General features: G+C 43.0%; 1 protein-coding gene across 1 annotated transcript in view; it reads left to right on the forward strand.

Annotated features, from left to right (window-relative positions):
* Positions 1–5,729: 5,729 nt before the first annotated feature.
* SERINC5 (serine incorporator 5) overlaps positions 5,730–25,432 on the forward strand; it is a 69,136-nt gene continuing 49,433 nt past the window's right edge. The window contains exon 1 of the mRNA XM_063453577.1: positions 5,730–5,839. Within this exon, the coding sequence (XP_063309647.1) occupies positions 5,813–5,839 (27 nt within the window). The 5' untranslated portion in view covers positions 5,730–5,812. The remainder of the gene's footprint in view (positions 5,840–25,432) is intronic.

The following is a 25,432-nucleotide window of genomic DNA, read 5'->3' on the forward strand; positions in this document are numbered from 1 at the left end:
AATCCCATACTGTGGCCCCTTACTACCTACTACAGTCCATAACCCCCTACTAAAGCCTCTTATTCCCTACTACCGTCCATAAGGCCATACTGCAGCCTCTTACTACCTACTACAGTCCATAACCCCCTACTACAGCCCTTTTATTCCCTACTACCGTCCATAAGGCCATACTGCAGCCTCTTACTACCTACTACAGTCCATAACCACCTACTAAAGCCTCTTAATCCCTACTACCGTCCATAATCCCATACTGCAGCCTCTTACTACCTACTACAGTCCATAACCTTCTACTAAAGCCTCATATTCCCTACTCCCGTCCATAATCCCATACAGTGGCCCCTTACTACCTACTACAGTCTATAACCACCTACTAAAGCCTCTTATTCCCTACTCCCATCCATAAGGCCATACTGCAGCCTCTTACTACCTACTACAGTCCATAACCCCCTACTACAGCCTCTTATCCCCTACTACTGTCCATAATACCATACCGCAGCCTCTTACTACCTACTACAGTCCATAACCTCCTACTAAAGCCTCTTATTCCCTACTACCGTCCATAATCCCATACTGTGGCCCCTTACTACCTACTACAGTCCATAACCCCTACTAAAGCCTCTTATTCCCTACTACCGTCCATAATCCCATACTGTGGCCCCTTACTACCTACTACAGTCCATGACCCCCTACTCAAGCCTCTTATTCCATACTACAGTCCATAATCCCATACTGTGGCCTCTTTCTACCTACTACAGTCCATAACCCCCTACTACAGCCTCTTATTCCCTTCTACCGTCCATAATCCCATACTGTGGCCCCTTACTACCTACTACAGTCCATAACCCCCTACTACAGCCTCTTATTCCCTTCTACCGTCCATAATCCCATACTGTGGCCCCTTACTACCTACTAAAGCCTCTTATTCCCCACTCCCGTCCATAATCCCATACTGCAGCCTCTTACTACCTACTACAGTCCATAACCCCCTACTACAGCCTCTTATTCCCTACTACCGTCCATAAGGCCATACTGCAGCCTCTTACTACCTTCTACAGTCCATAACCCCCTACTACAGCCTCTTATTCACTTCTACCGTCCATAATCCCATACTGTGGCCCCTTACTACCTACTACAGTCCATAACCCCCTACTAAAGCCTCTTATTCCCTACTCCCATCCATAATCCCATACTGCAGCTTCTTACTACCTACTACAGTCCATAACCCCCGCTACAGCCTCTTATTCCCTACTACCGTCCATAATCCCATACTGCAGCCTCTTACTACCTACTGCAGTCCATAACCCCCAACTAAAGCCTCTTATCCCCTACTCCCATCCATAATCCCATACTGCAGCCTCTTTCTACCTACTACAGTCCATAACCCCCTACTACAGCCTCTTATTCCCTTCTACCGTCCATAATCCCATACTGTGGCCCCTTACTACCTACTAAAGCCTCTTATTCCCCACTCCCGTCCATAATCCCATACTGCAGCCTCTTACTACCTACTACAGTCCATAACCCCCTACTACAGCCTCTTATTCCCTACTACCGTCCATAAGGCCATACTGCAGCCTCTTACTATCTTCTACAGTCCATAACCCCCTACTACAGCCTCTTATTCACTTCTACCATCCATAATCCCATACTGTGGCCCCTTACTACCTACTACAGTCCATAACCCCCTACTAAAGCCTCTTATTCCCTACTCCCATCCATAATCCCATACTGCAGCTTCTTACTACCTACTACAGTCCATAACCCCCGCTACAGCCTCTTATTCCCTACTACCGTCCATAATCCCATACTGCAGCCTCTTACTACCTACTGCAGTCCATAACCCCCAACTAAAGCCTCTTATTCCCTACTACCGTCCATAATCCCATACTGCAGCCTCTTACTACCTACTGCAGTCCATAACCCCCTACTACAGCCTCTTATTCCCTACTACCATCCATAATCCCATACTGTGGCCCCTTACTACCTACTACAGTCCATAACCCCATACTAAAGCCTCTTATCCCCTACTCCCATCCATAATCCCATACTGCAGCCTCTTTCTACCTACTACAGTCCATAACCCCCTACTACAGCCTCTTATTCCCTTCTACCGTCCATAATCCCATATTGTGGCCCCTTACTACCTACTAAAGCCTCTTATTCCCCACTCCCGTCCATAATCCCATACTGCAGCCTCTTACTACCTACTACAGTCCATAACCCCCTACTACAGCCTCTTATTCCCTACTACCGTCCATAAGGCCATACTGCAGCCTCTTACTACCTTCTACAGTCCATAACCCCCTACTACAGCCTCTTATTCACTTCTACCGTCCATAATCCCATACTGTGGCCCCTTACTACCTACTACAGTCCATAACCCCCTACTAAAGCCTCTTATTCCCTACTCCCATCCATAATCCCATACTGCAGCCTCTTACTACCTACTACAGTCCATAACCCCCGCTACAGCCTCTTATTCCCTACTACCGTCCATAATCCCATACTGCAGCTTCTTACTACCTACTGCAGTCCATAACCCCCAACTAAAGCCTCTTATTCCCTACTCCCATCCATAATCCCATACTGCAGCCTCTTACTACGTACTACAGTCCATAACCCCCCTACTACAGCCTCTTATTCCCTACTACCGTCCATAAGGCCATACTGCAGCCTCTTACTACCTTCTACAGTCCATAACCCCCTACTACAGCCTCTTACTCACTTCTACCGTCCATAATCCCATACTGTGGCCCCTTACTACCTACTACAGTCCATAACCCCCTACTAAAGCCTCTTATTCCCTACTCCCATCCATAATCCCATACTGCAGCCTCTTACTACCTACTACAGTCCATAACCCCCGCTACAGCCTCTTATTCCCTACTACCGTCCATAATCCCATACTGCAGCCTCTTACTACCTACTACAGTCCATAACCCCCGCTACAGCCTCTTATTCCCTACTACCGTCCATAATCCCATACTGCAGCTTCTTACTACCTACTGCAGTCCATAACCCCCTACTACAGCCTCTTATTCCCTACTACCGTCCATAAGGCCATACTTCAGCCTCCTCCTACCTACTACAGTCCATAACCCCCTACTACAGCCCTTTTATTCCCTACTACCGTCCATAAGGCCATACTGCAGTCTCTTACTACCTACTACAGTCCATAACCACCTACTAAAGCCTCTTATTCCCTACTACTGTCCATAATACCATACTGCAGCCTCTTACTACCTACTACAGTCCATAACCCCCTACTAAAGCCTCTTATTCCCTACTACCGTCCATAATCCCATACTGCAGCCTCTTACTACCTACTACAGTCCATAACCCCCTACTAAAGCCTCTTATTCCCTACTACTGTCCATAATCCCATACTGCAGCCTCTTATTCCCTACTACAGTCCATAACCCCCTACTAAAGCCTCTTATTCCATACTACAGTCCATAATCCCATACTGTGGCCTCTTACTACCTACTACAGTCCATAACCCCCTACTACAGCCTCTTATTCCCTTCTACCGTCTATAATCCCATACTGTGGCCCCTTACTACCTACTACAGCCTCTTATTCCCCACTCCCATCCATAATCCCATACTGCAGCCTCTTACTACCTACTACAGTCCATAACCCCCTACTACAGCCTCTTATTCACTTCAACCGTCCATAATCCCATACTGTGGCCCCTTACTACCTACTAAAGTCTCTTATTCCCCACTCCCGTCCATAATCCCATACTGCAGCCTCTTACTACCTACTACAGTCCATAACCCCCTACTACAGCCTCTTATTCCCTTCTACCGTCCATAATCCCATACTGTGGCCCCTTACTACCTACTACAGCCTCTTATTCCCCACTCCCGTCCATAATCCCATACTGCAGCCTCTTACTACCTACTACAGTCCATAACCCCCTACTACAGCATCTTTTTCCCTACTACCATCCATAATCCCATACAGCAGCCTCTTACTACCTACCACAGTCCATAACCCCCTACTACAGCCCCTTTTTCCCTACTACCACCCATAAGGCCATACTGCAGCCTCTTACTACCTACTACAGTCCATAACCCCCTACTAAAGCCTCTTACTACCTACTACCGTCCATAATCCCATACTGTGGCCCCTTACTACCCACTACAGTCCCTTATCCCCACTGCAGGTGCACTCTAGCACCTATCCCAAACTACAATCCCTACCCCCAAATGCAGCCCCAGTCTCCCCACTTCAGCCCCAATCTCCCCACACATCACCTAACCCCTCTTTTACACCCAATGCCCCTACTACAGTCCTAAACCCCAACTGCAGACCATATCCTCCACTCTACAGTCCCTTTCCCAAATGTAAGCAATCCTCCATTACAGCCCCTATCCTCCCCACTACATTACCTAACTCCCCAATTACAGCCCACACCTCCACCACAGTACCTAATCCCCCCGCTACAGTCCTTACCTCCTCCCCACCCCCCCACCCCACCATAGCCCCTAACATCTTAATTAAGACCCTACTACCCCACGACAGCCCACTAACAGTGCACCTCCTGAGATTAAGTTCTGGAACTGCCCCTGACATTGATAAACTATTTGGACCTCAAGGTGGCACTTGTTAGATATTTTGAGACACAGATAGCACTGGGAAGCTGTATGGGGACAAAGATGGCACTGGGAAGCCGTATGGGGACAGTATCTGTATTGGCCAGCCTGGATGGTTATTCCCAGCCAGTATCTGTATTGGCCAGCCAGGATGGTGATTCCCAGCACTTCCAGCCAGTATCAGTATTAGCCAGCCAGGATGGTGATTCCCAGCACTCCCAGCCAGTATCCATATTGGCCAGCCAGGGTGGTGATTCCCAGCACTCCCAGCCAGTATCCGTATTGGCCAGCCTGGATGGTGATTCCCAGCACTCTCAGCCAGTATCAATTTTGGCCAGCCAGGATGGTGATTCTCAGCACTCTCAGCCAGTATTCGTATTGTCCAGCCAGGATGGTGATTCCCAGCACTCTCAGCCAGTATCAATTTTGGCCAGCCTGGATGGTGATTCTCAGCACTCTCAGCCAGTATCAGTATTGGCCAGCCAGGATGGTGATTCCCAGCACTCTCAGCCAGTATCAGTATTGGCCAGCCAGGATGGTGATTCCCAGCACTCTCAGCCAGTATCCGTATTGGCCAGCCAGGATGGTGATTCCCAGCACTCTCAGCCAGTATCAGTATTGGCCAGCCAGGATGGTGATTCCCAGCACTCTCAGCCAGTATCAGTATTGGCCAGCCTGGATGGTGATTCCCAGCACTCTCAGCCAGTATCAGTATTGGCCAGCCGGGATGGTGATTCTCAGCACTCTCAGCCAGTATCAGTATTGGCCAGCCAGGATGGTGATTCCCAGCACTCTCAGCCAGTATCAGTATTGGCCAGCCTGGATGGTGATTCCCAGCACTCTCAGCCAGTATCAGTATTGGCCAGCCTGGATGGTGATTCCCAGCACTCTCAGCCAGTATCAGTATTGGCCAGCCTGGATGGTGATTCCCAGCACTCTCAGCCAGTATCAGTATTGGCCAGCCGGGATGGTGATTCTCAGCACTCTCAGCCAGTATCAGTATTGGCCAGCCAGGATGGTGATTCCCAGCACTCTCAGCCAGTATCAGTATTGGCCAGCCAGGATGGTGATTCCCACTCTGACTGTGGATCCTCCTGCTGTGATGACGTCAACGGAAGCCGCTCTCAGTACAGACCGGAGCCAGGCTGAGAGCGCTATACCGGGGGGGAGACACAGCGCGTTATACCGGGAGAGAGACAGCCTGTCCGGACATGTCTGCCGGGTGCTGCTGCAGGCAGGTAGGTCAACTCCAGCCCTGCTCCCCTGAGTGTGTCCTGCTCCCCTGAGTGTGTCCTGATACCCTGCTCCCCTGAGTGTGAGCTGATACCCTGCTCCCCTGAGTGTGAGCTGATACCCTGCTCCCCTGAGTGTGAGCTGATACCCTGCTCCCCTGAGTGTGAGCTGATACCCTGCTCCCCTGAGTGTGTCCTGATACCCTGCTCCCCTGAGTGTGTCCTGATACCCTGCTCCCCTGAGTGTGAGCTGATACCCTGCTCCCCTGAGTGTGAGCTGATACCCTGCTCCCCTGAGTGTGTCCTGATACCCTGCTCCCCTGAGTGTGAGCTGATACCCTGCTCCCCTGAGTGTGAGCTGATACCCTGCTCCCCTGAGTGTGTCCTGATACCCTGCTCCCCTGAGTGTGTCCTGATACCCTGCTCCCCTGAGTGTGTCCTGATACCCTGCTCCCCTGAGTGTGAGCTGATACCCTGCTCCCCTGAGTGTGAGCTGATACCCTGCTCCCCTGAGTGTGAGCTGATACCCTGCTCCCCTGAGTGTGAGCTGATACCCTGCTCCCCTGAGTGTGTCCTGATACCCTGCTCCCCTGAGTGTGTCCTGATACCCTGCTCCCCTGAGTGTGTCCTGATACCCTGCTCCCCTGAGTGTGTCCTGATACCCTGCTCCCCTGAGTGTGTCCTGATACCCTGCTCCCCTGAGTGTGTCCTGATACCCTGCTCCCCTGAGTGTGTCCTGATACCCTGCTCCCCTGAGTGTGTCCTGATACGCTGCTCCCCTGAGTGTGTCCTGATACGCTGCTCCCCTGAGTGTGTCCTGATACGCTGCTCCCCTGAGTGTGTCCTGATACCCTGCTCCCCTGAGTGTGAGCTGATACCCTGCTCCCCTGAGTGTGTCCTGATACCCTGCTCCCCTGAGTGTGTCCTGATACCCTGCTCCCCTGAGTGTGTCCTGATACCCTGCTCCCCTGAGTGTGTCCTGATACCCTGCTCCCCTGAGTGTGTCCTGATACCCTGCTCCCCTGAGTGTGTCCTGATACCCTGCTCCCCTGAGTGTGTCCTGATACCCTGCTCCCCTGAGTGTGTCCTGATACCCTGCTCCCCTGAGTGTGTCCTGAAACCCTGCTCCCCTGAGTGTGAGCTGATACCCTGCTCCCCTGAGTGTGAGCTGATACCCTGCTCCCCTGAGTGTGAGCTGATACCCTGCTCCCCTGAGTGTGAGCTGATACCCTGCTCCCCTGAGTGTGAGCTGATACCCTGCTCCCCTGAGTGTGAGCTGATACCCTGCTCCCCTGAGTGTGAGCTGATACCCTGCTCCCCTGAGTGTGAGTGTGTGCTGCTACTCCCATACTCCTCCTCCCCTGAGTGTGAGGGTGGGTTATATTGAGTGTGTGCTGCTACTCCCGTACTCCTCCTCCCCTGAGTGTGAGTTATATTGAGTGTGTGCTGCTACTCCCGTATTCCTCCTCCCCTGAGTGTGAGGGTGGGTTATATTGAGTGCGTGCTGCTACTCCCCTACTCCGCCTCCCCTGAGTGTGAGTTATATTGAGTGTGTGCGGCTACTCCCGTACTCCTCCTCCCCTGAGTGTGAGTTATATTGAGGGGAGTATCCATGAGCGGTTTTGGTCTTGGCTGGGGGATCTCCTCAGATACAATAGAACTTCATTTAACAGCTGAGGATTTCCCTTCTGGCTGGCCAAGCTTCCTGTGGTTGTAGTTCTTCAGCAGCTGTGGACTTTATTTTGTGGTTTTGTCTGAGATAATAAATATTAAACACAGATATTCTACAGATATAGCCTATCACAGAATGTAAACCGTGCTGGCTCCTCCAAACATCCCATAATCACAGCATCCTGCTCCCATTTAAATCAGATTTACCATATATAACAGGGACTGCTCCCATAGTGTCAGGGCCAGGAATGGCCTTTGATCCCCACCTTCTATCCTTCAGAGAGTGATGGGAATTCCAGTCATTATATCAGACATTATGAAGACACCTGATTATATGTATTTACTAAGCCTGTGCTGTACATCTAATTGGTAAAATTCAGGAACATATCGCAATCTGACCTGATATTGCTGATATGAATTATTTATTAATATTTGGGATCCAGACTAGATTCCTATTGGGCTGAGCACCCCACCCAGGCACTATAGGTGCCCCTTCAGAGGTGACCACATGAAAGCATTGATTGAGGAGAATCTTTGGGGGATGTTTGTGCAGTTAGCATGTTAATCTCCCACGTTGGAATTAGTGTGGGACCCACCGATATTGGGGTACTGTGTCGTAGCAGTGGGTTTAACACAATAGTTCCATATGGTGGCATTCAATCCCTATATTTATTTGCTGAGAGAGGCATTTTTAAGTAGCTGTGTAAAATGGCAATCTGTAGTTGTTTGTGTACACTGCTCCTTTATCTGTATTTTGTATAAATGTTGGTCTTTACGACTGCACCGCTTCGGAGAAATGCATGTTCTGGGTGTGCCCCCAATTCCTCTTTTTTTCTAGTTATTAAAACCAATGAAGATGTTTATTTGCAGATTAGCCCAGAATGTGCCCTTTCAGACAGTCTGGTAGAGCAGATTATGTATCAGTAGCCCTAGTTACAATGATATTATTTCTGTATCAGTAATGCTTTAACACACTGACTCACCATTCACAAAACCGGCTTGGAAAGAAACATACCTATTGCAAGCCAGTTTTGTGACTGGCTAGTCAACGGACCACTCTCAACCAACCAGTGGCACTCAGTGCTTCCTGAATCTAAAAATTTAGACACTGGATGCCGTCTGAGGGTGAGTGGACATCGCGCATGAGGTAACTTTGGGGTTAAATCAAATGAGAATGGTTTAACCCCTTGAGGTAAGAGGGCCTCCTGGCACCATAACAACTTAATTTAGATTAAGTGGTGTTGGTGCCTGGAGTGTCCCTTTAAAGGAACACTATAGTGTTAGAAATACAAAACTGCAGTGTCCCTCGGCTTCCCCCATTCCTCTCTGAAACTGCTATGTTTGCAGCTGTAGGGATAAAATGACAGGCACACTTCAATGAGATGCCTATAGTGTCCCTTTAAAAAGAGAGAGGGCAAATCCGCTCTGAAAGTCCCACTGAGTTTATAAAGTGTGTAAACGATCACTAGAAACTTTCCATTTAGTGATATATTTTCTGTTTTGTGTAAACTCTGAGTATAATGTACTGGGTCCCCTGCCCGACCTTCATGGCTCATTTCATGAATTAACACAATAAATAGTTTTGTGCTCCTTCCCTTTAAAATAAGTCCTGCTTCCCTCCAGGGAAATTAATATCAAATTTTATTATTATTATTAAAGATTTCAGCAGAGTCTCTGATCAGCCTCCTGCCGAGGGGAATAAATTATCAGTATTGTATTAATGTGTCAGTGAGGAGGACACTGGGAATCTGTGACGCAAAATCCAGTGTAATAATAGGGCAGTTTATTTAATCTGAATACACGTTGGCTATTTCTGTCCTTCCCTGCAGGGCTGAACACATACCTTACACTTGTGTGAAGCAGAATATAAAACTCCACCTTCATGCGCTATTATATATTCCACCTAGTTAGTTGTGATGTTTCGGTAAATATTTATTTTTTTTCGTTCGAATTCAGATTTGTTTTACTGCTCCTCCTTTTTTCCCCCTTCATTGGTCTCTTCTCACAGAATGTTGAATAAAATCAAGATTTAGTGGCTGTCTGTCCCCTAGCGATAAAACATATTTTTTCCCATTAATCGGCTCTTTTTTTTTTTTGTGCCGTGGGCAGAACACCTAATTCTATAGCAACAACCGATCCTATTTGGGCATAATTTGGCCGACGCATGGCCATTTAGCGCTCGGGTATTGTCAGGTATTAACAGAAAGCGAGTGCTCAAGCCTGGTATTTACATACACTGTCATTGCGTTTGCCAGATTCACAGTGTCCTGTGTTCCTATCACTACATGTGTTTAGATCTGACATGAGAAATCCTGCCTGCATGTAGCATTGAATGAACACACTAGCGGTAGGAATACATATCTGTTGTCCTAACTATACAGCCCTGACGCCCCTTATCAGTTAAGGTCCTCTCCCCCGGTAAATTTAATTAAAACGAAATAAATGAAATATTCAACTTTTCTCCATAACTCAATCTTCCTCGCTGCTGCCGCAACCCTCCCCTTTGGTTGCATTATCATGGGGTGTGCCTCCAAGATGACGGGTAAATCTAATGCTTTTCATAGAGGAATATTTGTTAACATAGGTGCATGCGCGGTGCTCCCCCTGATCCACCTACAATTCCTTTATAGAGAATCATTGTAGTCAATGATTCTTTATGGCATGCGCATGCCATGTCATGGTATGAGAGCCAGGGAGTAAGATTCACGATTCTCATACCCAGAGGGCCTTCCAAGCCTACTAGTTAGGGTACTAAAGGGTTTTGGGGGGCAGGACTGCAGTCACCATAACAACATCAATATGATGACATTGTGAAAGTGCCTACAGTGTCCCTTTAATTCTTACTGGCATTTACTGAATCCGTTTCTCAGACAAAGAGTCATATGATTTATTTTTTATTTCCCCCCCCCCAGGATTTCTGTTGGATCGGTTTACTTTTGAGAAAGATGCGCCATTTGCCATGAGCGCAATGAATACATGTAACTGATTAGTCACAGCTGCTAGTCTTTTATTATTTTCGTTGATACAATTAGATCACTTTTCCCCAGAATTCTCGTTGTTTGACATCAGCATTTCCTTCAGGGTGACTGAAGACAATAGGAAGCATGAGAACACTTTCTTTTATTTTGTTGAAAGGGACGTTCTGTGATTTGTAGCTGGGACTGTGGATCTGTGTTGGTTGAAATTGGAAGCTGGTTCCACATTGTTATCCTTTGACCGGAGCGTCCCATGCAAATTAAGTTAATACCGTAGTCCTGCATCTTGTACGTCACTGCACTATTCAGCCAATACATGTTTAAACAGGGTTTATTGGGACAAAGTAGTGTAAATCTGTCACTTTGTAGATGTAATCCCCCCTTTAACCCCTTAAGGACCAAACTTCTGGAATAAAAGGGAATCATGACATGTCACACACGTCATGTGTCCTTGAGGGGTTAAAGCAGACCTGTGATGTTTTGTTTTTGCTTCACAACAATCTTCTAGTTCTGTCTCTATGGTAGTGGGGGCGGGGGGGGTCATCAAAGTGTTCTGTACGAATACGTGTAGTAAAAATGGAGGATTCACCCACGGAATGTGCGTGTAGTTTCCATGGGTTTCCATATTTGATTGCCACACGTTTATAGATTGTAAATATGTTTTTAGATTGTAATCTCGCTTGGGCAGGGCCTTCTTTATCTGTTGTTCCTGTTTGTCGATCATGTTTTGTTCGAATTTGGTGTTTGTTTTGTTTACATATTGTACAGCGCTGCGGACCATGTTGGTGCTATATAAATAATTGTAACAGTTTAGTATTTGTTCATACACCTCCCCTATGTCTTTACCATGTTTATTGTGCTTTAACGTTAGTGTTGAGTAACTAAAAGTTCTGTTTAGAATACTGAATTGCAATGTTTATGTCCTCTGCCTGTTTCTATCATGTTTATATGTGTAATGTGACTGACATGAGCTATCAGTAACATTACACGACAGAGGTAACTAATTAAAGGCAAACAATGGGGTAAAAATCACCCCTTATTTAGTTATTTTTTTAAATGCAGTGCGTAAAAATGTTAAAGTGGCAGCCCTCTATCCCTTCTGTACGATGGTATGTGTTTGTGCTTTGCACCTTATCTGACATTTATTATGTGGATAATGTTTACCTTTTCTTGCTCTGTAAACAATCTTCAATAAAATCTAAATATTGGGAAATAAATGTTAAGGTGACTCTGTAACGTTTCAGTGTTTATTTTTATATAATATAGTGATCCTGGCTGCATTGGAATTTCAGCGATCCCATGAGACACAGCAGCAGTATAGTTTTAATATGCCTACCTGTTCTAGGTTAAATTTTGTATATATTGTGTATTAATATTGTTTTTGTATTTTATTGTACCATAATGTATCAATGCAATGATTGTGGACCCAGGACATACTTGAAAACAAGAGAAATCTCAATGTATCTTTCCTGGTAAAATATTTTATAAATAAATAATATGCAAAGAACCCAAAAAGTGACAGATTTGCTTTAAGTCGAAATAAAAATGATGCATAGCGTCCCTCTGTGCACGCTTTAGTATGAATGCACAAATATAAGTCCTGGGCGGCAGCAATGACCATAGTACACGTCAGCCCCAATACATACAATACTCTTTTCTTTGTTTTTCACTGTTTGGTATCAGTGACGACAGTTTGACCTAGTCCACAAAAAGAAGACATTCTTACCGTAGTGTATCCCCCAAAAACAGACAGTTGATCGCACGGGATGAATAGAATTGCTTTGTAAACTGCCCGCAGCCGTTCGGCTAATTATTGGCTTTCCCCTCCAGGGGTGGATTTCTACTCGCTAGTTCTAATTTCTAATAACTAGTAGCGAGTATAAAGTTTGAAGCCTGCTACTAATAATCATACTCCTAATTCCATCTCTGAGTGATTCCCTCTGTGAAAACACTCTGTACTGTGTGATGGCAGTAGAAGAGGAAACTCCTGAAATTGAGATCGGTGCTGGGCATCTGGCAAGTACATCACTGGGCAGAGGGGCATTTAGTGAGGCCTCACCAGGGACTTTAAAGATCCTGAGGGTCTCCTTCAGACTAGGGACCGACTTGGAATCACTGCGGCCGAGTATGATCACTCAGCCGCAGTGATTTAAAGGGACATGTGCACAAAGTCATGACTCATCTGTCAGTATGGGGCCATTATTAATGACCCCAGCTGAGAGAGGGGAGCTTCATGTATTAAAAGATAAGTGGTACTCCAGACAAACTCAGAATTACTGCTGCAGAGTGAGATCACTCAGCGATAAAAGGATTTCAATGGGTTTGTGCAGTGCTTACTTAGAGCTGACAGAGGGGACCCTCAGGTATCCAACGATACCTGGGCTCCCTCGTACCAACAGGAATTTAAACATACTGGTACTTTTAATGCATGGTGGTCTATGCCATTAAGGGACGTTAAATCCCCGCACTGTATGACGGCATAGACTGCCATGTGGCCGTTAAGGGGTTAATATTGATTGTTTACCCCCTCTGTATCCTAATCACCTCCTGCATTTAGCTCTGAAACTGCGCGCCCCCTCCTTGGCTCATGCTGGGCCATTGTACTAAACGTCTCCCCTTTCTCTGTTGAACACAGTATGTAGAGGAGGAGAAACAATTACTAAATCTTTAATAAACATTTAAAAGAAGATTAACAAAGGTTTATCCAATGGTGCCGTTTCCCTGTAATTAGTCAGTCCCTCATTACCATTTGTCTTTCCTATATCAGAATTCTTGTTTAAGCTGCTTTTCCTGGGAGAATCTTATCTGTCAGCATTCCAGAACTAGATGTCCTCAACCCAATCTTTGTTACAGCATTGCTTGCTATTACTGAGATGTTTATTTGTACCTTTAACCCCTTAAGGACACATGCCATGTGTGACATGTCATGATTCCCTTTTATTCCAGAAGTTTGGTCCTTAAGGGGTTAAAAGCTACAGACTTGCTTAATACATTATATTGGCTTTCATCTATACTTACAAATTTTTGCACATGATCTCTTATGTATAAAACTCTACTCCACCCGTTACAGCTTTGTAGTTACCTGTCAAAAAATGAATAAACAGAAATTAAGACACCAGTTTGCTCATGTTTTTAGACAGTGGAAGCATCACATTTGTAAACACAATGACAAAAAGAACAGGAAAAAAATAACGTATCGAGACCAACCTATCGACGTAACACTGTCTTTCAATAACTTGGATGAAGTCCCACTGTCCTCCTTCTTCGGCCTTCCTCCTTCTTTTGGCAGAGCCTGTCTTGTGGGTCCCTATGTAACCTGAGCTGGCTGTCCCAAAATCATCCCATCGATGCCTCATTAAAGGACCACTATAGTGCCAGGAAAACAAACTCATTTTCCTGGCACTATAGTGGGGCACCCTCAGGGTCCCACTCCCGCCTGGCTGAAGGGGGTTAAACACTCACCTTTCTCCAGCGCTGGGGACTCTCCTCCTTCAGTCGTCATCGACTGAATGTGCATGCGCGTCAAGAGCCGCGCGCGCATTCAGCCAGTCCATAGGAAAGCATTCTGAATGCTTTCCTATGGAAGCTGGCGTCTTCTCACTGTGAAAATCACAGTGAGAAGTGCGGAAGCACCTCTCGCGGCTGTCAATGAGACAGCCACTAAAGGCTGGATTAACCCATATGTAAACATAGCAGTTTCTCGGAAACTGCTATGTTTACAGCAGGCAGGGTTAATCCTAGATGGATCTGGCACCCAGACCACTTCATTAAGCTGAAGTGGTCTGTGTGTCTGTAGTGTCCCTTTTAAAGGGACACTATAGTCACCTGAACATCTTTAGCTTAATGAAGCAGTTTTGGTGTATAGAACATGCCCCTGCAGCCTCACTGCTCAATCCTCTGCCATTTAGGAGTTAAATCCCTTTGTTTATGAACCTTAGTCACACCTCCCTGCATGTGACTTGCACAGCCTTCCATAAACACTTCCTGTAAAGAGAGCCCTATTTAGGCTTTCTTTATTGCAAGTTCTGTTGAATTAAGATTTTCTTATCCCCTGCTATGTTAATAGCTTGCTAGACCCTGCAAGAGCCTCCTGTATGTGATTAAAGTTCAATTTAGAGATTGAGATACAATTATTTAAGGTAAATTACATCTGTTTAAAAGTGAAACCAGTTTTTTTTTCATGCAGGCTCTGTCAATCATAGCCAGGGGGAGGTGTGGCTAGGGCTGCATAAACAGAAACAAAGTGATTTAACTCCTAAATGACAGTGAATTGAGCAGTGAAATTGCAGGGGAATGATCTATACACTAAAACTGCTTTATTTAGCTAAAGTAATTTAGGTGACTATAGTGTTCCTTTAAGCATGGTCATCTTGCAGATTTGAGGCCGAGCAGAATGTTCAAGCACCATGAGTTAAGTAAAGAAGTTACTTACATTGGATAGTTACCATCTCTAATTGCTTTCAAATCACGCTGTAGTGATTATGGTGCTTAGACTGGCCTTTTAAACAAGTACTGTGTTTGAATATTTTTAGCCACCCTTCCATTTAATGTGGTTACAGTCACACTATAATTTAATGTGGGTTGCTTGCTTGTCCAGAACATATTCAGTGTATGATTAAACCTCAGTCTATGAACGGGTGAACTGTGAGATATATTAATACTGTAAATTAATTCTGTGTAACCTCCCATATTGTGGTTCACGTCGTCTATGTTTGGATGCGATCATTAACATGTATGATGGGTCAGTGTTTCTAAAAAAAAGTATAGGACAAGTGAGACTTGTTCTGTGATGTTTACTGTTATGTACACACTGAGTAATATCTAACACCATATTTACTAAGATTATATACTTTATACAAAGGTTTTCCTGAAACACCATGTTTTCACAATTCTCCCAGAACGCGGAGATTAAAAAGTGATATTAAACAATTTCGAGAATATAAACCACTCCAAAATGCAAATTCTGACATTTACAGTTGTGCATCACCTACATATCCCACGGCAATATAACTGATTTATATCGTGTAAGGGCCTGAGTGTTCTGGACACAGTAAGAGAAAAGGGCATTTCTGACCAGTTTCTGTAGTTTGTGAGAAATTCTGAAAATTAAGATTATTCTCTAAGCAGCAAATTGTTGGGGGTTCAATAGGGAACACCCAATTTAAAGGAACAGTATCGCATTTGTGTTCCATAAGGAGTAAAAAAAAAAGTATACTCCTCTTTTCCACCCTGCCGCGCTGCTCACTCTGGGGCTGGTCCTGAGTCCTTGGCTGATCTCCAATCTTTCCCTTAGAAAAGTACTGAGAGGCCAGTGCGCATGCATATCAAAACGCAGCGTTCCGCAAATCAGACAGTCTCTGTGAGTCCATTTGATTGAAATAGCTGAATTTTACTTGCCAGTTTCATCAGGCATTTTAAACCCTGCAGAACGGCTGCCACTTGCAGGGCTAAAACGAAGGGGTCATGGCACCTAGACCATTTAATTGAGAGGAAGTGGTCTGGGCGTCTATAGTGTCCCTTTAAGACCAGTGTATCCAAGCGGGAAACATTATCTGCTATTTGGACATGACATGTTCTGTTCCCAACAGTTCTATGTTTAGTAAATAGCATTGCAGGCTGCATTAATTATATTAATCCCCTTCTTTTTCACAGTCCGCAGATTTGCGTGCAATCTTCTGACACGATCTGTGTGTGCTCTTACATGTTTCAATGTATATATTTTTCTAAGCAGTATTGTTTGTGAAATGTATAGAGGGACAGGTATGCTCTTGGTGGGCTGTTTCGGCAGCCTGCTTTCACTAAAGAGAAAACGGAAAGAAAATAAATTATAAAGTATTTTCGTGTGAATATGTTTGTACCTCCTGGTATAAATGGTGCGTGCCAAAGATGGAAATATTATGTTTGGTGCCATAAGATACAGGTGAACCTTTCATTTATTTGGGTGTGTTCAAAGGTTTTGTTTTGCAAACCGTTTCTGTTTTTATTAGCACATAAAAGCAAGGCTTACTCTGTGATTGAACTTTCTAATTCCATATTATTATATAGAAGCAGGACTCGCTCAATGTATACACTATATAAATCCATAGGCAGATAGCAGGGCTCACTCTGTTTATACACTATATAAATCCATAGATAGATAGAAGCAGGGCTCGCTCTGTTTATACACTATATAAATCCATAGATAGAAGCAGGGCTCGCTCTGTTTATACACTATATAAATCCATAGATAGAAGCAGGGCTCGCTCTGTTTATACACTATATAAATCCATAGGCAGATAGCAGGGCTCACTCTGTTTATACACTATATAAATCCATAGATAGAAGCAGGGCTCGCTCTGTTTATACACTATATAAATCAATAGATAGATAGAAGCAGGGCTCGCTCTGTTTATACACTATATAAATCCATAGATAGATAGAAGCAGGGCTCGCTCTGTTTATACACTATATAAATCCATAGATAGATAGAAGCAGGGCTCGCTCTGTTTATACACTATATAAATCCATAGATAGATAGAAGCAGGACTCGCTCTGTTTATACACTATATAAATCCATAGATAGATAGAAGCAGGGCTCGCTCTGTTTATACACTATATAAATCCATAGATAGATAGAAGCAGGGCTCGCTCTGTTTATACACTATATAAATCCATAGATAGAAGCAGGGCTCGCTCTGTTTATACACTATATAAATCCATAGATAGATAGAAGCAGGGCTCGCTCTGTTTATACACTATATAAATCCATAGATAGATAGAAGCAGGGCTCGCTCTGTTTATACACTATATAAATCCATAGATAGATAGCAGGGCTCGCTCTGTTTATACACTATATAAATCCATAGATAGAAGCAGGGCTCGCTCTGTTTATACACTATATAAATCCATAGATAGATAGAAGCAGGGCTCGCTCTGTTTATACACTATATAAATCCATAGATAGATAGCAGGGCTCGCTCTGTTTATACACTATATAAATCCATAGATAGAAGCAGGGCTCACTCTGTTTATACACTATATAAATCCATAGATAGATAGAAGCAGGACTCGCTCAATGTATACACTATATAAATCCATAGGCAGATAGCAGGGCTCACTCTGTTTATACACTATATAAATCCATAGATAGATAGCAGGGCTCGCTCTGTTTATACACTATATAAATCCATAGATAGAAGCAGGGCTCGCTCTGTTTATACACTATATAAATCCATAGATAGATAGATAGAAGCAGGGCTCACTCTGTTTATACACTATATAAATCCATAGATAGATAGAAGCAGGGCTCGCTCTGTTTATACACTATATAAATCCATAGATGGATAGATAGAAGCAGGGCTCGCTCTGTTTATACACTATATAAATCCATAGATGGATAGATAGAAGCAGGGCTCGCTCTGTTTATACACTATATAAATCCATAGATAGATAGAAGCAGGGCTCGCTCTGTTTATACACTATATAAATCCATAAATAGATAGAAGCAGGACTCGCTCTGTTTATACACTATATAAATCCATAGATAGATAGCAGGGCTCACTCTGTTTATACACTATATAAATCCATAGATAGAAGCAGGGCTCACTCTGTTTATACACTATATAAATCCATAGATAGAAGCAGGGCTCGCTCTGTTTATACACTATATAAATCCATAGATAGATAGCAGGGCTCGCTCTGTTTATACACTATATAAATCCATAGATAGATAGAAGCAGGACTCGCTCTGTTTATACACTATACAAATCCATAGATAGATAGCAGGGCTCGCTCTGTTTATACACTATATAAATCCATAGATAGAAGCAGGGCTCGCTCTGTTTATACACTATATAAATCCATAGATAGAAGCAGGGCTCGCTCTGTTTATACACTATATAAATCCATAGGCAGATAGCAGGGCTCACTCTGTTTATACACTATATAAATCCATAGATAGATAGCAGGGCTCGCTCTGTTTATACACTATATAAATCTATAGATAGAAGCAGGGCTCGCTCTGTTTATACACTATATAAATCCATAGATAGATAGAAGCAGGGCTCGCTCTGTTTATACACTATATAAATCCATAGATAGAAGCAGGGCTCGCTCTGTTTATACACTATATAAATCCATAGATAGATAGCAGGGCTCGCTCTGTTTATACACTATATAAATCCATAGATAGATAGAAGCAGGGCTCGCTCTGTTTATACACTATATAAATCCATAGATAGAAGCAGGGCTCGCTCTGTTTATACACTATATAAATCCATAGATAGATAGCAGGGCTCGCTCTGTTTATACACTATATAAATCCATAGATAGAAGCAAGGCTCGCTCTGTTTATACACTATATAAATCCATAGATGGATAGAAGCAGGGCTCGCTCTGTGTATACACTATATAAATCCATAGATAGATAGAAGCAGGGCTCGCTCTGTTTATACACTATATAAATCCATAGATAGATAGAAGCAGGGCTCGCTCTGTTTATACACTATATAAATCCATAGATGGATAGAAGCAGGGCTCGCTCTGTGTATACACTATATAAATCCATAGATAGATAGAAGCAGGGCTCGCTCTGTTTATACACTATATAAATCCATAGATAGATAGAAGCAGGGCTCGCTCTGTGTATACACTATATAAATCCATAGATAGATAGAAGCAGGGCTCGCTCTGTTTATACACTATATAAATCCATAGGCAGATAGCAGGGCTCGCTCTGTTTATACACTATATAAATCCATAGATAGAAGCAGGGCTCGCTCTGTTTATACACTATATAAATCCATAGATAGAAGCAGGGCTCGCTCTGTTTATACACTATATAAATCCATAGATAGAAGCAGGGCTCGCTCTGTTTATACACTATATAAATCCATAGATAGATAGCAGGGCTCGCTCTGTTTATACACTATATAAATCCATAGATAGAAGCAGGGCTCGCTCTGTTTATACACTATATAAATCCATAGATAGATAGATAGAAGCAGGGCTCGCTCTGTTTATACACTATATAAATCCATAGATAGATAGATAGATAGAAGCAGGGCTCACTCTGTTTAAACACTATATAAATCCATAGATAGATAGCAGGGCTCGCTCTGTTTATACACTATATAAATCCATAGATGGATAGATAGAAGCAGGGCTCGCTCTGTTTATACACTATATAAATCCATAGATAGATAGATAGAAGCAGGGCTCGCTCTGTTTATACACTATATAAATCCATAGATAGATAGATAGAAGCAGGGCTCGCTCTGTTTATACACTATATAAATCCATAGATAGATAGATAGAAGCAGGGCTCGCTCTGTTTATACACTATATAAATCCATAGATAGATAGATAGAAGCAGGGCTCGCTCTGTTTATACACTATATAAATCCATAGATAGATAGAAGCAGGGCTCGCTCTGTTTATACACTATATAAATCCATAGATAGATAGAAGCAGGGCTCGCTCTGTTTATACACTATATAAATCCATAGATAGAAGCAGGGCTCGCTCTGTTTATACACTATATAAATCCATAGATAGAAGCAGGGCTCACTCTGTTTATACACTATATAAATCCATAGATAGATAGAAGCAGGGCTCGCTCTGTTTATACACTATATAAATCCATAGATAGATAGAAGCAGGGCTCGCTCTGTTTATACACTATATAAATCCATAGATAGAAGCAGGGCTCGCTCTGTTTATACACTATATAAATCCATAGATGGATAGAAGCAAGGCTCGCTCTGTTTATACACTATATAAATCCATAGATAGATAGAAGCAGGGCTCGCTCTGTTTATACACTATATAAATCCATAGATAGATAGAAGCAGGGCTCGCTCTGTTTATACACTATATAAATCCATAGATAGATAGAAGCAGGGCTCGCTCTGTTTATACACTATATAAATCCATAGATAGAAGCAGGGCTCACTCTGTTTATACACTATATAAATCCATAGATAGATAGAAGCAGGGCTCGCTCTGTTTATACACTATATAAATCCATAGATAGATAGAAGCAGGGCTCGCTCTGTTTATACACTATATAAATCCATAGATAGATAGAAGCAGGGCTCGCTCTGTTTATACACTATATAAATCCATAGATAGAAGCAGGGCTCGCTCTGTTTATACACTATATAAATCCATAGGCAGATAGCAGGGCTCGCTCTGTGTATACACTATATAAATCCATAGATAGAAGCAGGACTCGCTCTGTTTATACACTATATAAATCCATAGATAGATAGAAGCTGAGCTCGCTCTGTTTATACACTATATAAATCCATAGATAGAAGCAGGGCTCGCTCTGTTTATACACTATATAAATCCATAGATGGATAGAAGCAGGACTCGCTCTGTTTATACACTATATAAATCCATAGATAGATAGAAGCAGGGCTCGCTCTGTTTATACACTATATAAATCCATAGATAGATAGAAGCAGGGCTCGCTCTGTTTATACACTATATAAATCCATAGATAGATAGATAGAGGCAGGACACGCTGTGTTTCTATGCTATATCAATCTACACATGGTAAGAAGCAGGGCTTCTTGTGTTCATAGCCTATATTAATGTGAATAGTTAGACACAGGGCTCACTTTGTTTGAGACATATTAATCTGAAGATAGACAGCTGTAGTGCTTATGGTGCTTGCAGTATTCATTTAGCCTGAAATGGGGGGCTTGTCATTATGTGGAAAGTTTGGCACCTGGAAATGGGGGCCATGGACTGGGGCTACAAATGGGTGCTGTCCATTTGAATGTGACACATTAATAAACCGATGGCAGTGTGTGTGAAATAAAAGTTTAAAGGGATACAGTACAAAGCTGTATTCCTGGCACTACCGATCCCTCTGCCTTCCCCCTCCCTCACGCCTCCCCCCCTCCCAGGTAAATAAAGGGTTAAAAACCCTTTATTTACTTGCCTGATCCCATCGCCGATGTCCCTTGACGCTGAGTCAAAGCTGCGCCCCCTCCTCTGTCCCACGACGAGCAGGGTCTAATGCGCACTCAAGCGGCCCTGCGCGCGCATTAGACCTCCCCTTAGGAAAGCATTGTTCCAAGAATCCGGAAGCACCAGCTAGCGGCTGTCTGAGAGACAGCAGCTGGAGGTGGGATTAGCCCTCCAAAACCGCAGTGTTTTGACTAACAGGGCTAAGGGGAGAGGGGCAAGGCACCCAGACCACTCCAAAGTGCTGGAGTGTCCCTTTAATAATGCAACTTTTGTGAAACAGTATAAATGTAGATATCTATTCGTCAATACATCAGTAGAGAATAGAGTAGGTCTACGGGAAATTGAAGTGCGGATTAGTGAAAGTCTTTCCCTAAGTTCTTTGAAAAATAATTGTGAAAGATTGAGGCGTTAAAAATCCCAGCTTCAAGGAAGTCTTACATCTTTAAAAGCTGATGCTATGAGACTGAAATATTGTAAAAACGTGAAATAAATCTTTGGATGTTTTACTTTTGTAATTCTATAAATAAATCATTGTGGCTGATAGATACTTTGTTTTCTCATTCTATATCCTTCTATATCTAATTGTCACTGTTTAGAATGAGCTGTAAAGCAGAGATTGACAGCTATAAACTCCCAGTTCAATAAATGAATTTAGAAATCATTGTGGCTGCAGAGATGCCAGGGATCACAGAACGATTAAGGTCACGCAGGGCCCTAGTCATGTCTCCACTGTTTAGAATGAGCTGTTCCCCCATTTATTCTTCATATTGGGGTGGTAATATGCATGGTGCTTGGTGTCCCTTTAATGACATGTATCGACCATGATGATAGAATTCTATCTGTGCATTATAAATGCTTTCTGTACGACACCAGTGATTGCTGTGGTATAGATTCTGTGCCATAATGTAGTAATTAGCCCGCCATGTGCCTTATTACTATTCAAAAACCATAAAGGGAATATAGAACGACGTTCATTTCAATCTCTAATCCATTGCATTTAGTACAAAACTAACCTATGCTTATTATTTTTTTTATTACTGTGAAATCTCCTGTGTGTATTGTGTTCGCGAACAGTCAATACACTCTAAATACTTTTCCAATGAACCAGTCAGAGGCCGGAATAATGGATTGGATGATGTCCTTATTGCAATAGAGGAAAGCAATCATAACTGGCTCTGACAGCATTCACATTCAGATCTTGAATATATAAATGATATCAGTGAAAGAGAATTAAGAAAACAAAGGAATTGTATGTTGGCAGGCGTGCATACACTGTGCTTTGTCTAATCTCCTCCTAATTGGGAGGCGGGTAACTCCTCACAGACCTGCTGGCCTTGGTGACAAACAGTGAAAGTTTTGTTACAAAATAACTATACTGCTGAGCGATGCTGCTGCCGAGCGATGCTGCTGCCGAGCGATGCTGCTGCCGAGCGATGCTACGGCCGAGCATGCCTATTAACCCTTCTATTACCCGACAGCAAACGTATCCAATGTACCCGATGAATTATACTGGCTTGCATTTTAATGTTCCATAACTAAATGGAGATTATATCTTATCGCCAATATTTCAATCCAACTACAATGTGCTGCAATAAAATGTGGCTGTTAAATAATAAAAATACTAATTTGCCACCTAACCTGATTAGCACGGCTTGTTACAGGAAGAATATGTTGAGATTTCACAGGTTATAATCAGGATAGATCGTATTATATTAAACTAGTCTGCCAACTCAGCTGCCCGTGACTCGTGGCTTACAATGATTGATGGCCGATGTAAAACGCAGGGGCTAGTAGGCAGACATGTTTGTCTTAAAGGGTCACTCCAGGAATGATGCGAGAGATCGTGTGTGTACTTACCTGTGTGTTAAGGGATACTATGATCACCAAAACAACTATAATTAAGCAGCACTGCCCCCCTTCATTTGGACTCTGTTGGAATTGAAATTCCAACACAGTCAACAGATATACAGAGACAAAGTAGAGACCCCTTTGTCTCCGTATATTTTCTCCTTCTGATTTTCTTAGTCTGCGGGTGGAGTTACAGTGTCAATTCGACAGACGTCACTGGGGATCCACAAAGGATTAACTTACAGGGTTGTTATTATTATTTTATTATTTATATAGCGCCATCAGATTCCGTAGTGCTGTACAGTGTGTTAGTCACTAAAGAAAGAATTCAACATGAATTTAAAATTCAAGGCCAACGTATCTGAATTGGAAGCATAGCTGATTTAGAGAGTTTTTCGGACTCTTTTGACCTTTAATTTGAAATTCACTTTGAGTTCTCGATTTAAAATAACCGTGTCAGTGTTAAAATATCGGCTTGGATTGGAGAGATTATTCTTATAAATAAATAGGTTTGCAGTAAATAGGTTAGAGATGTTTATGTGCGCAGTTTTAAGTAAAAAAAAAAAAAGAATTCTGTAACAAAAATACAAAACCAAAAACCTTGTGAAGGGCAGGTCCGCATTCTATATCACTGGGGGGTTCTGTATATGGACCAGTTAAAGGGTAACGTTTTAAATATGGATTATACAGAGAGCCCATCCCTCACCCCCAATATGTGTAAACACGAAATGTCGTCCATCTTTCCTAAGTCGTTTGTCACCAGAGGTGTCCAGGAGGGCATTCGAACATCTCACCAGCTAAACAAGTGTGAACGAACCTTCATTGTTTCTTCCTGTTACAATTTACATTGCCAGCATGACTGTTATTTATTTGTAATTGTTTTCTCCCCTCCACCCAGCTTGAATGCTGCTTCGTTCTTTCTTTAGTAATGATTTCCGTTTTATTTCTTGCTAGAGTTTGCTCTTTAAGCTGTGGTGTGTGTTTGTGAGAGAGGCTGAATTGTCCTCGGTGAAACGTCGTCCACAGAACTTTATCATCGGGCATTTGCTATCACTATTTCATTGGCATTGTATTCCCTCCGTAGGCGCTGGCTGTGGCTGCACTGTGTTTATGTAATTGGTCATTGTTAGGGTCAATTTTATTGCTCTGGCTTCATGTATCAAATTACATATAATGATTAGAGAGTTTTTAATTGTATCAGTGAAATGTTTTAAAATGCTTAGTGGCTTCTCCTCTGCTTGAAAAAACAAGTATCCCACCACCCCGAGTTATGCGGAGGAAGCTTGCTTATCTATTCGTAACATACAGAATTGTTTGCAAAGAATACTGTGCCAAGCTGCGATTGGCTGAATAAAGTGTACCACCCTAGACTAAAAAAATCTATATATCTACTGTGCTGTGAAGGAGAAAATGAAAGTCTTGTGTGAAAACAAATTGCATGTCCTGTGTGTGTTATTTCTAACGGGCCTTTTCCCCGATCTGAGAAGGATAAGACGGAAAGCAGACATTTGGTGACCAGTCCATGGCAGTGCGTGAGACCTGGGAAATATTGTATAATCCTCTCTATCCATTCCATGCTGATCTACCTGCTCACAGCTGATTGGCTAAGAGGATCACGCAGACTGCGCGAATCCTCAGCCTTATGGGCGTAAAGCAGGATGTATCTGTGTATATACACCCGCATTATACAGCAGCAAGGCTGCACTGTGTTTTTATCATGGAAGAAAGAAAAAACACACTGTTTTACTGTAATTTTGAGGTTAGTCAGATTTTCCAACATTAATTAAAAAATAAAGCAAACCAGCTGATAAACGGCTTATGGCAGTCCATCCACCAGATGTTTGTAAACCTTACCCTTCTATCATGTAACAGACAGTTAAACCGTATTAACGCCCTCAGCATCAAAGCAGGCAGTTTTTTATTTTGCCTTTTTTAACATGTCCATATTCAACCACAATTTCTCCTCATTGCATATCTGGCTTGCACGCTAATTATATATTGATCTGAAAGTAAAGTTAGACTTTCCATGGGTAACTTTTTATATGTATAAATTATAAACGTGTATGTACACGCACCAACAATATCTTAAAGGGAATGGAAAATCTATTTCCTTTTGTGAATTATAATTGATGTACAAGTTAATATG

Source organism: Pelobates fuscus, chromosome 5 (genome assembly GCF_036172605.1).
Source record: "Pelobates fuscus isolate aPelFus1 chromosome 5, aPelFus1.pri, whole genome shotgun sequence".
NCBI lineage: Eukaryota > Metazoa > Chordata > Amphibia > Anura > Pelobatidae > Pelobates > Pelobates fuscus.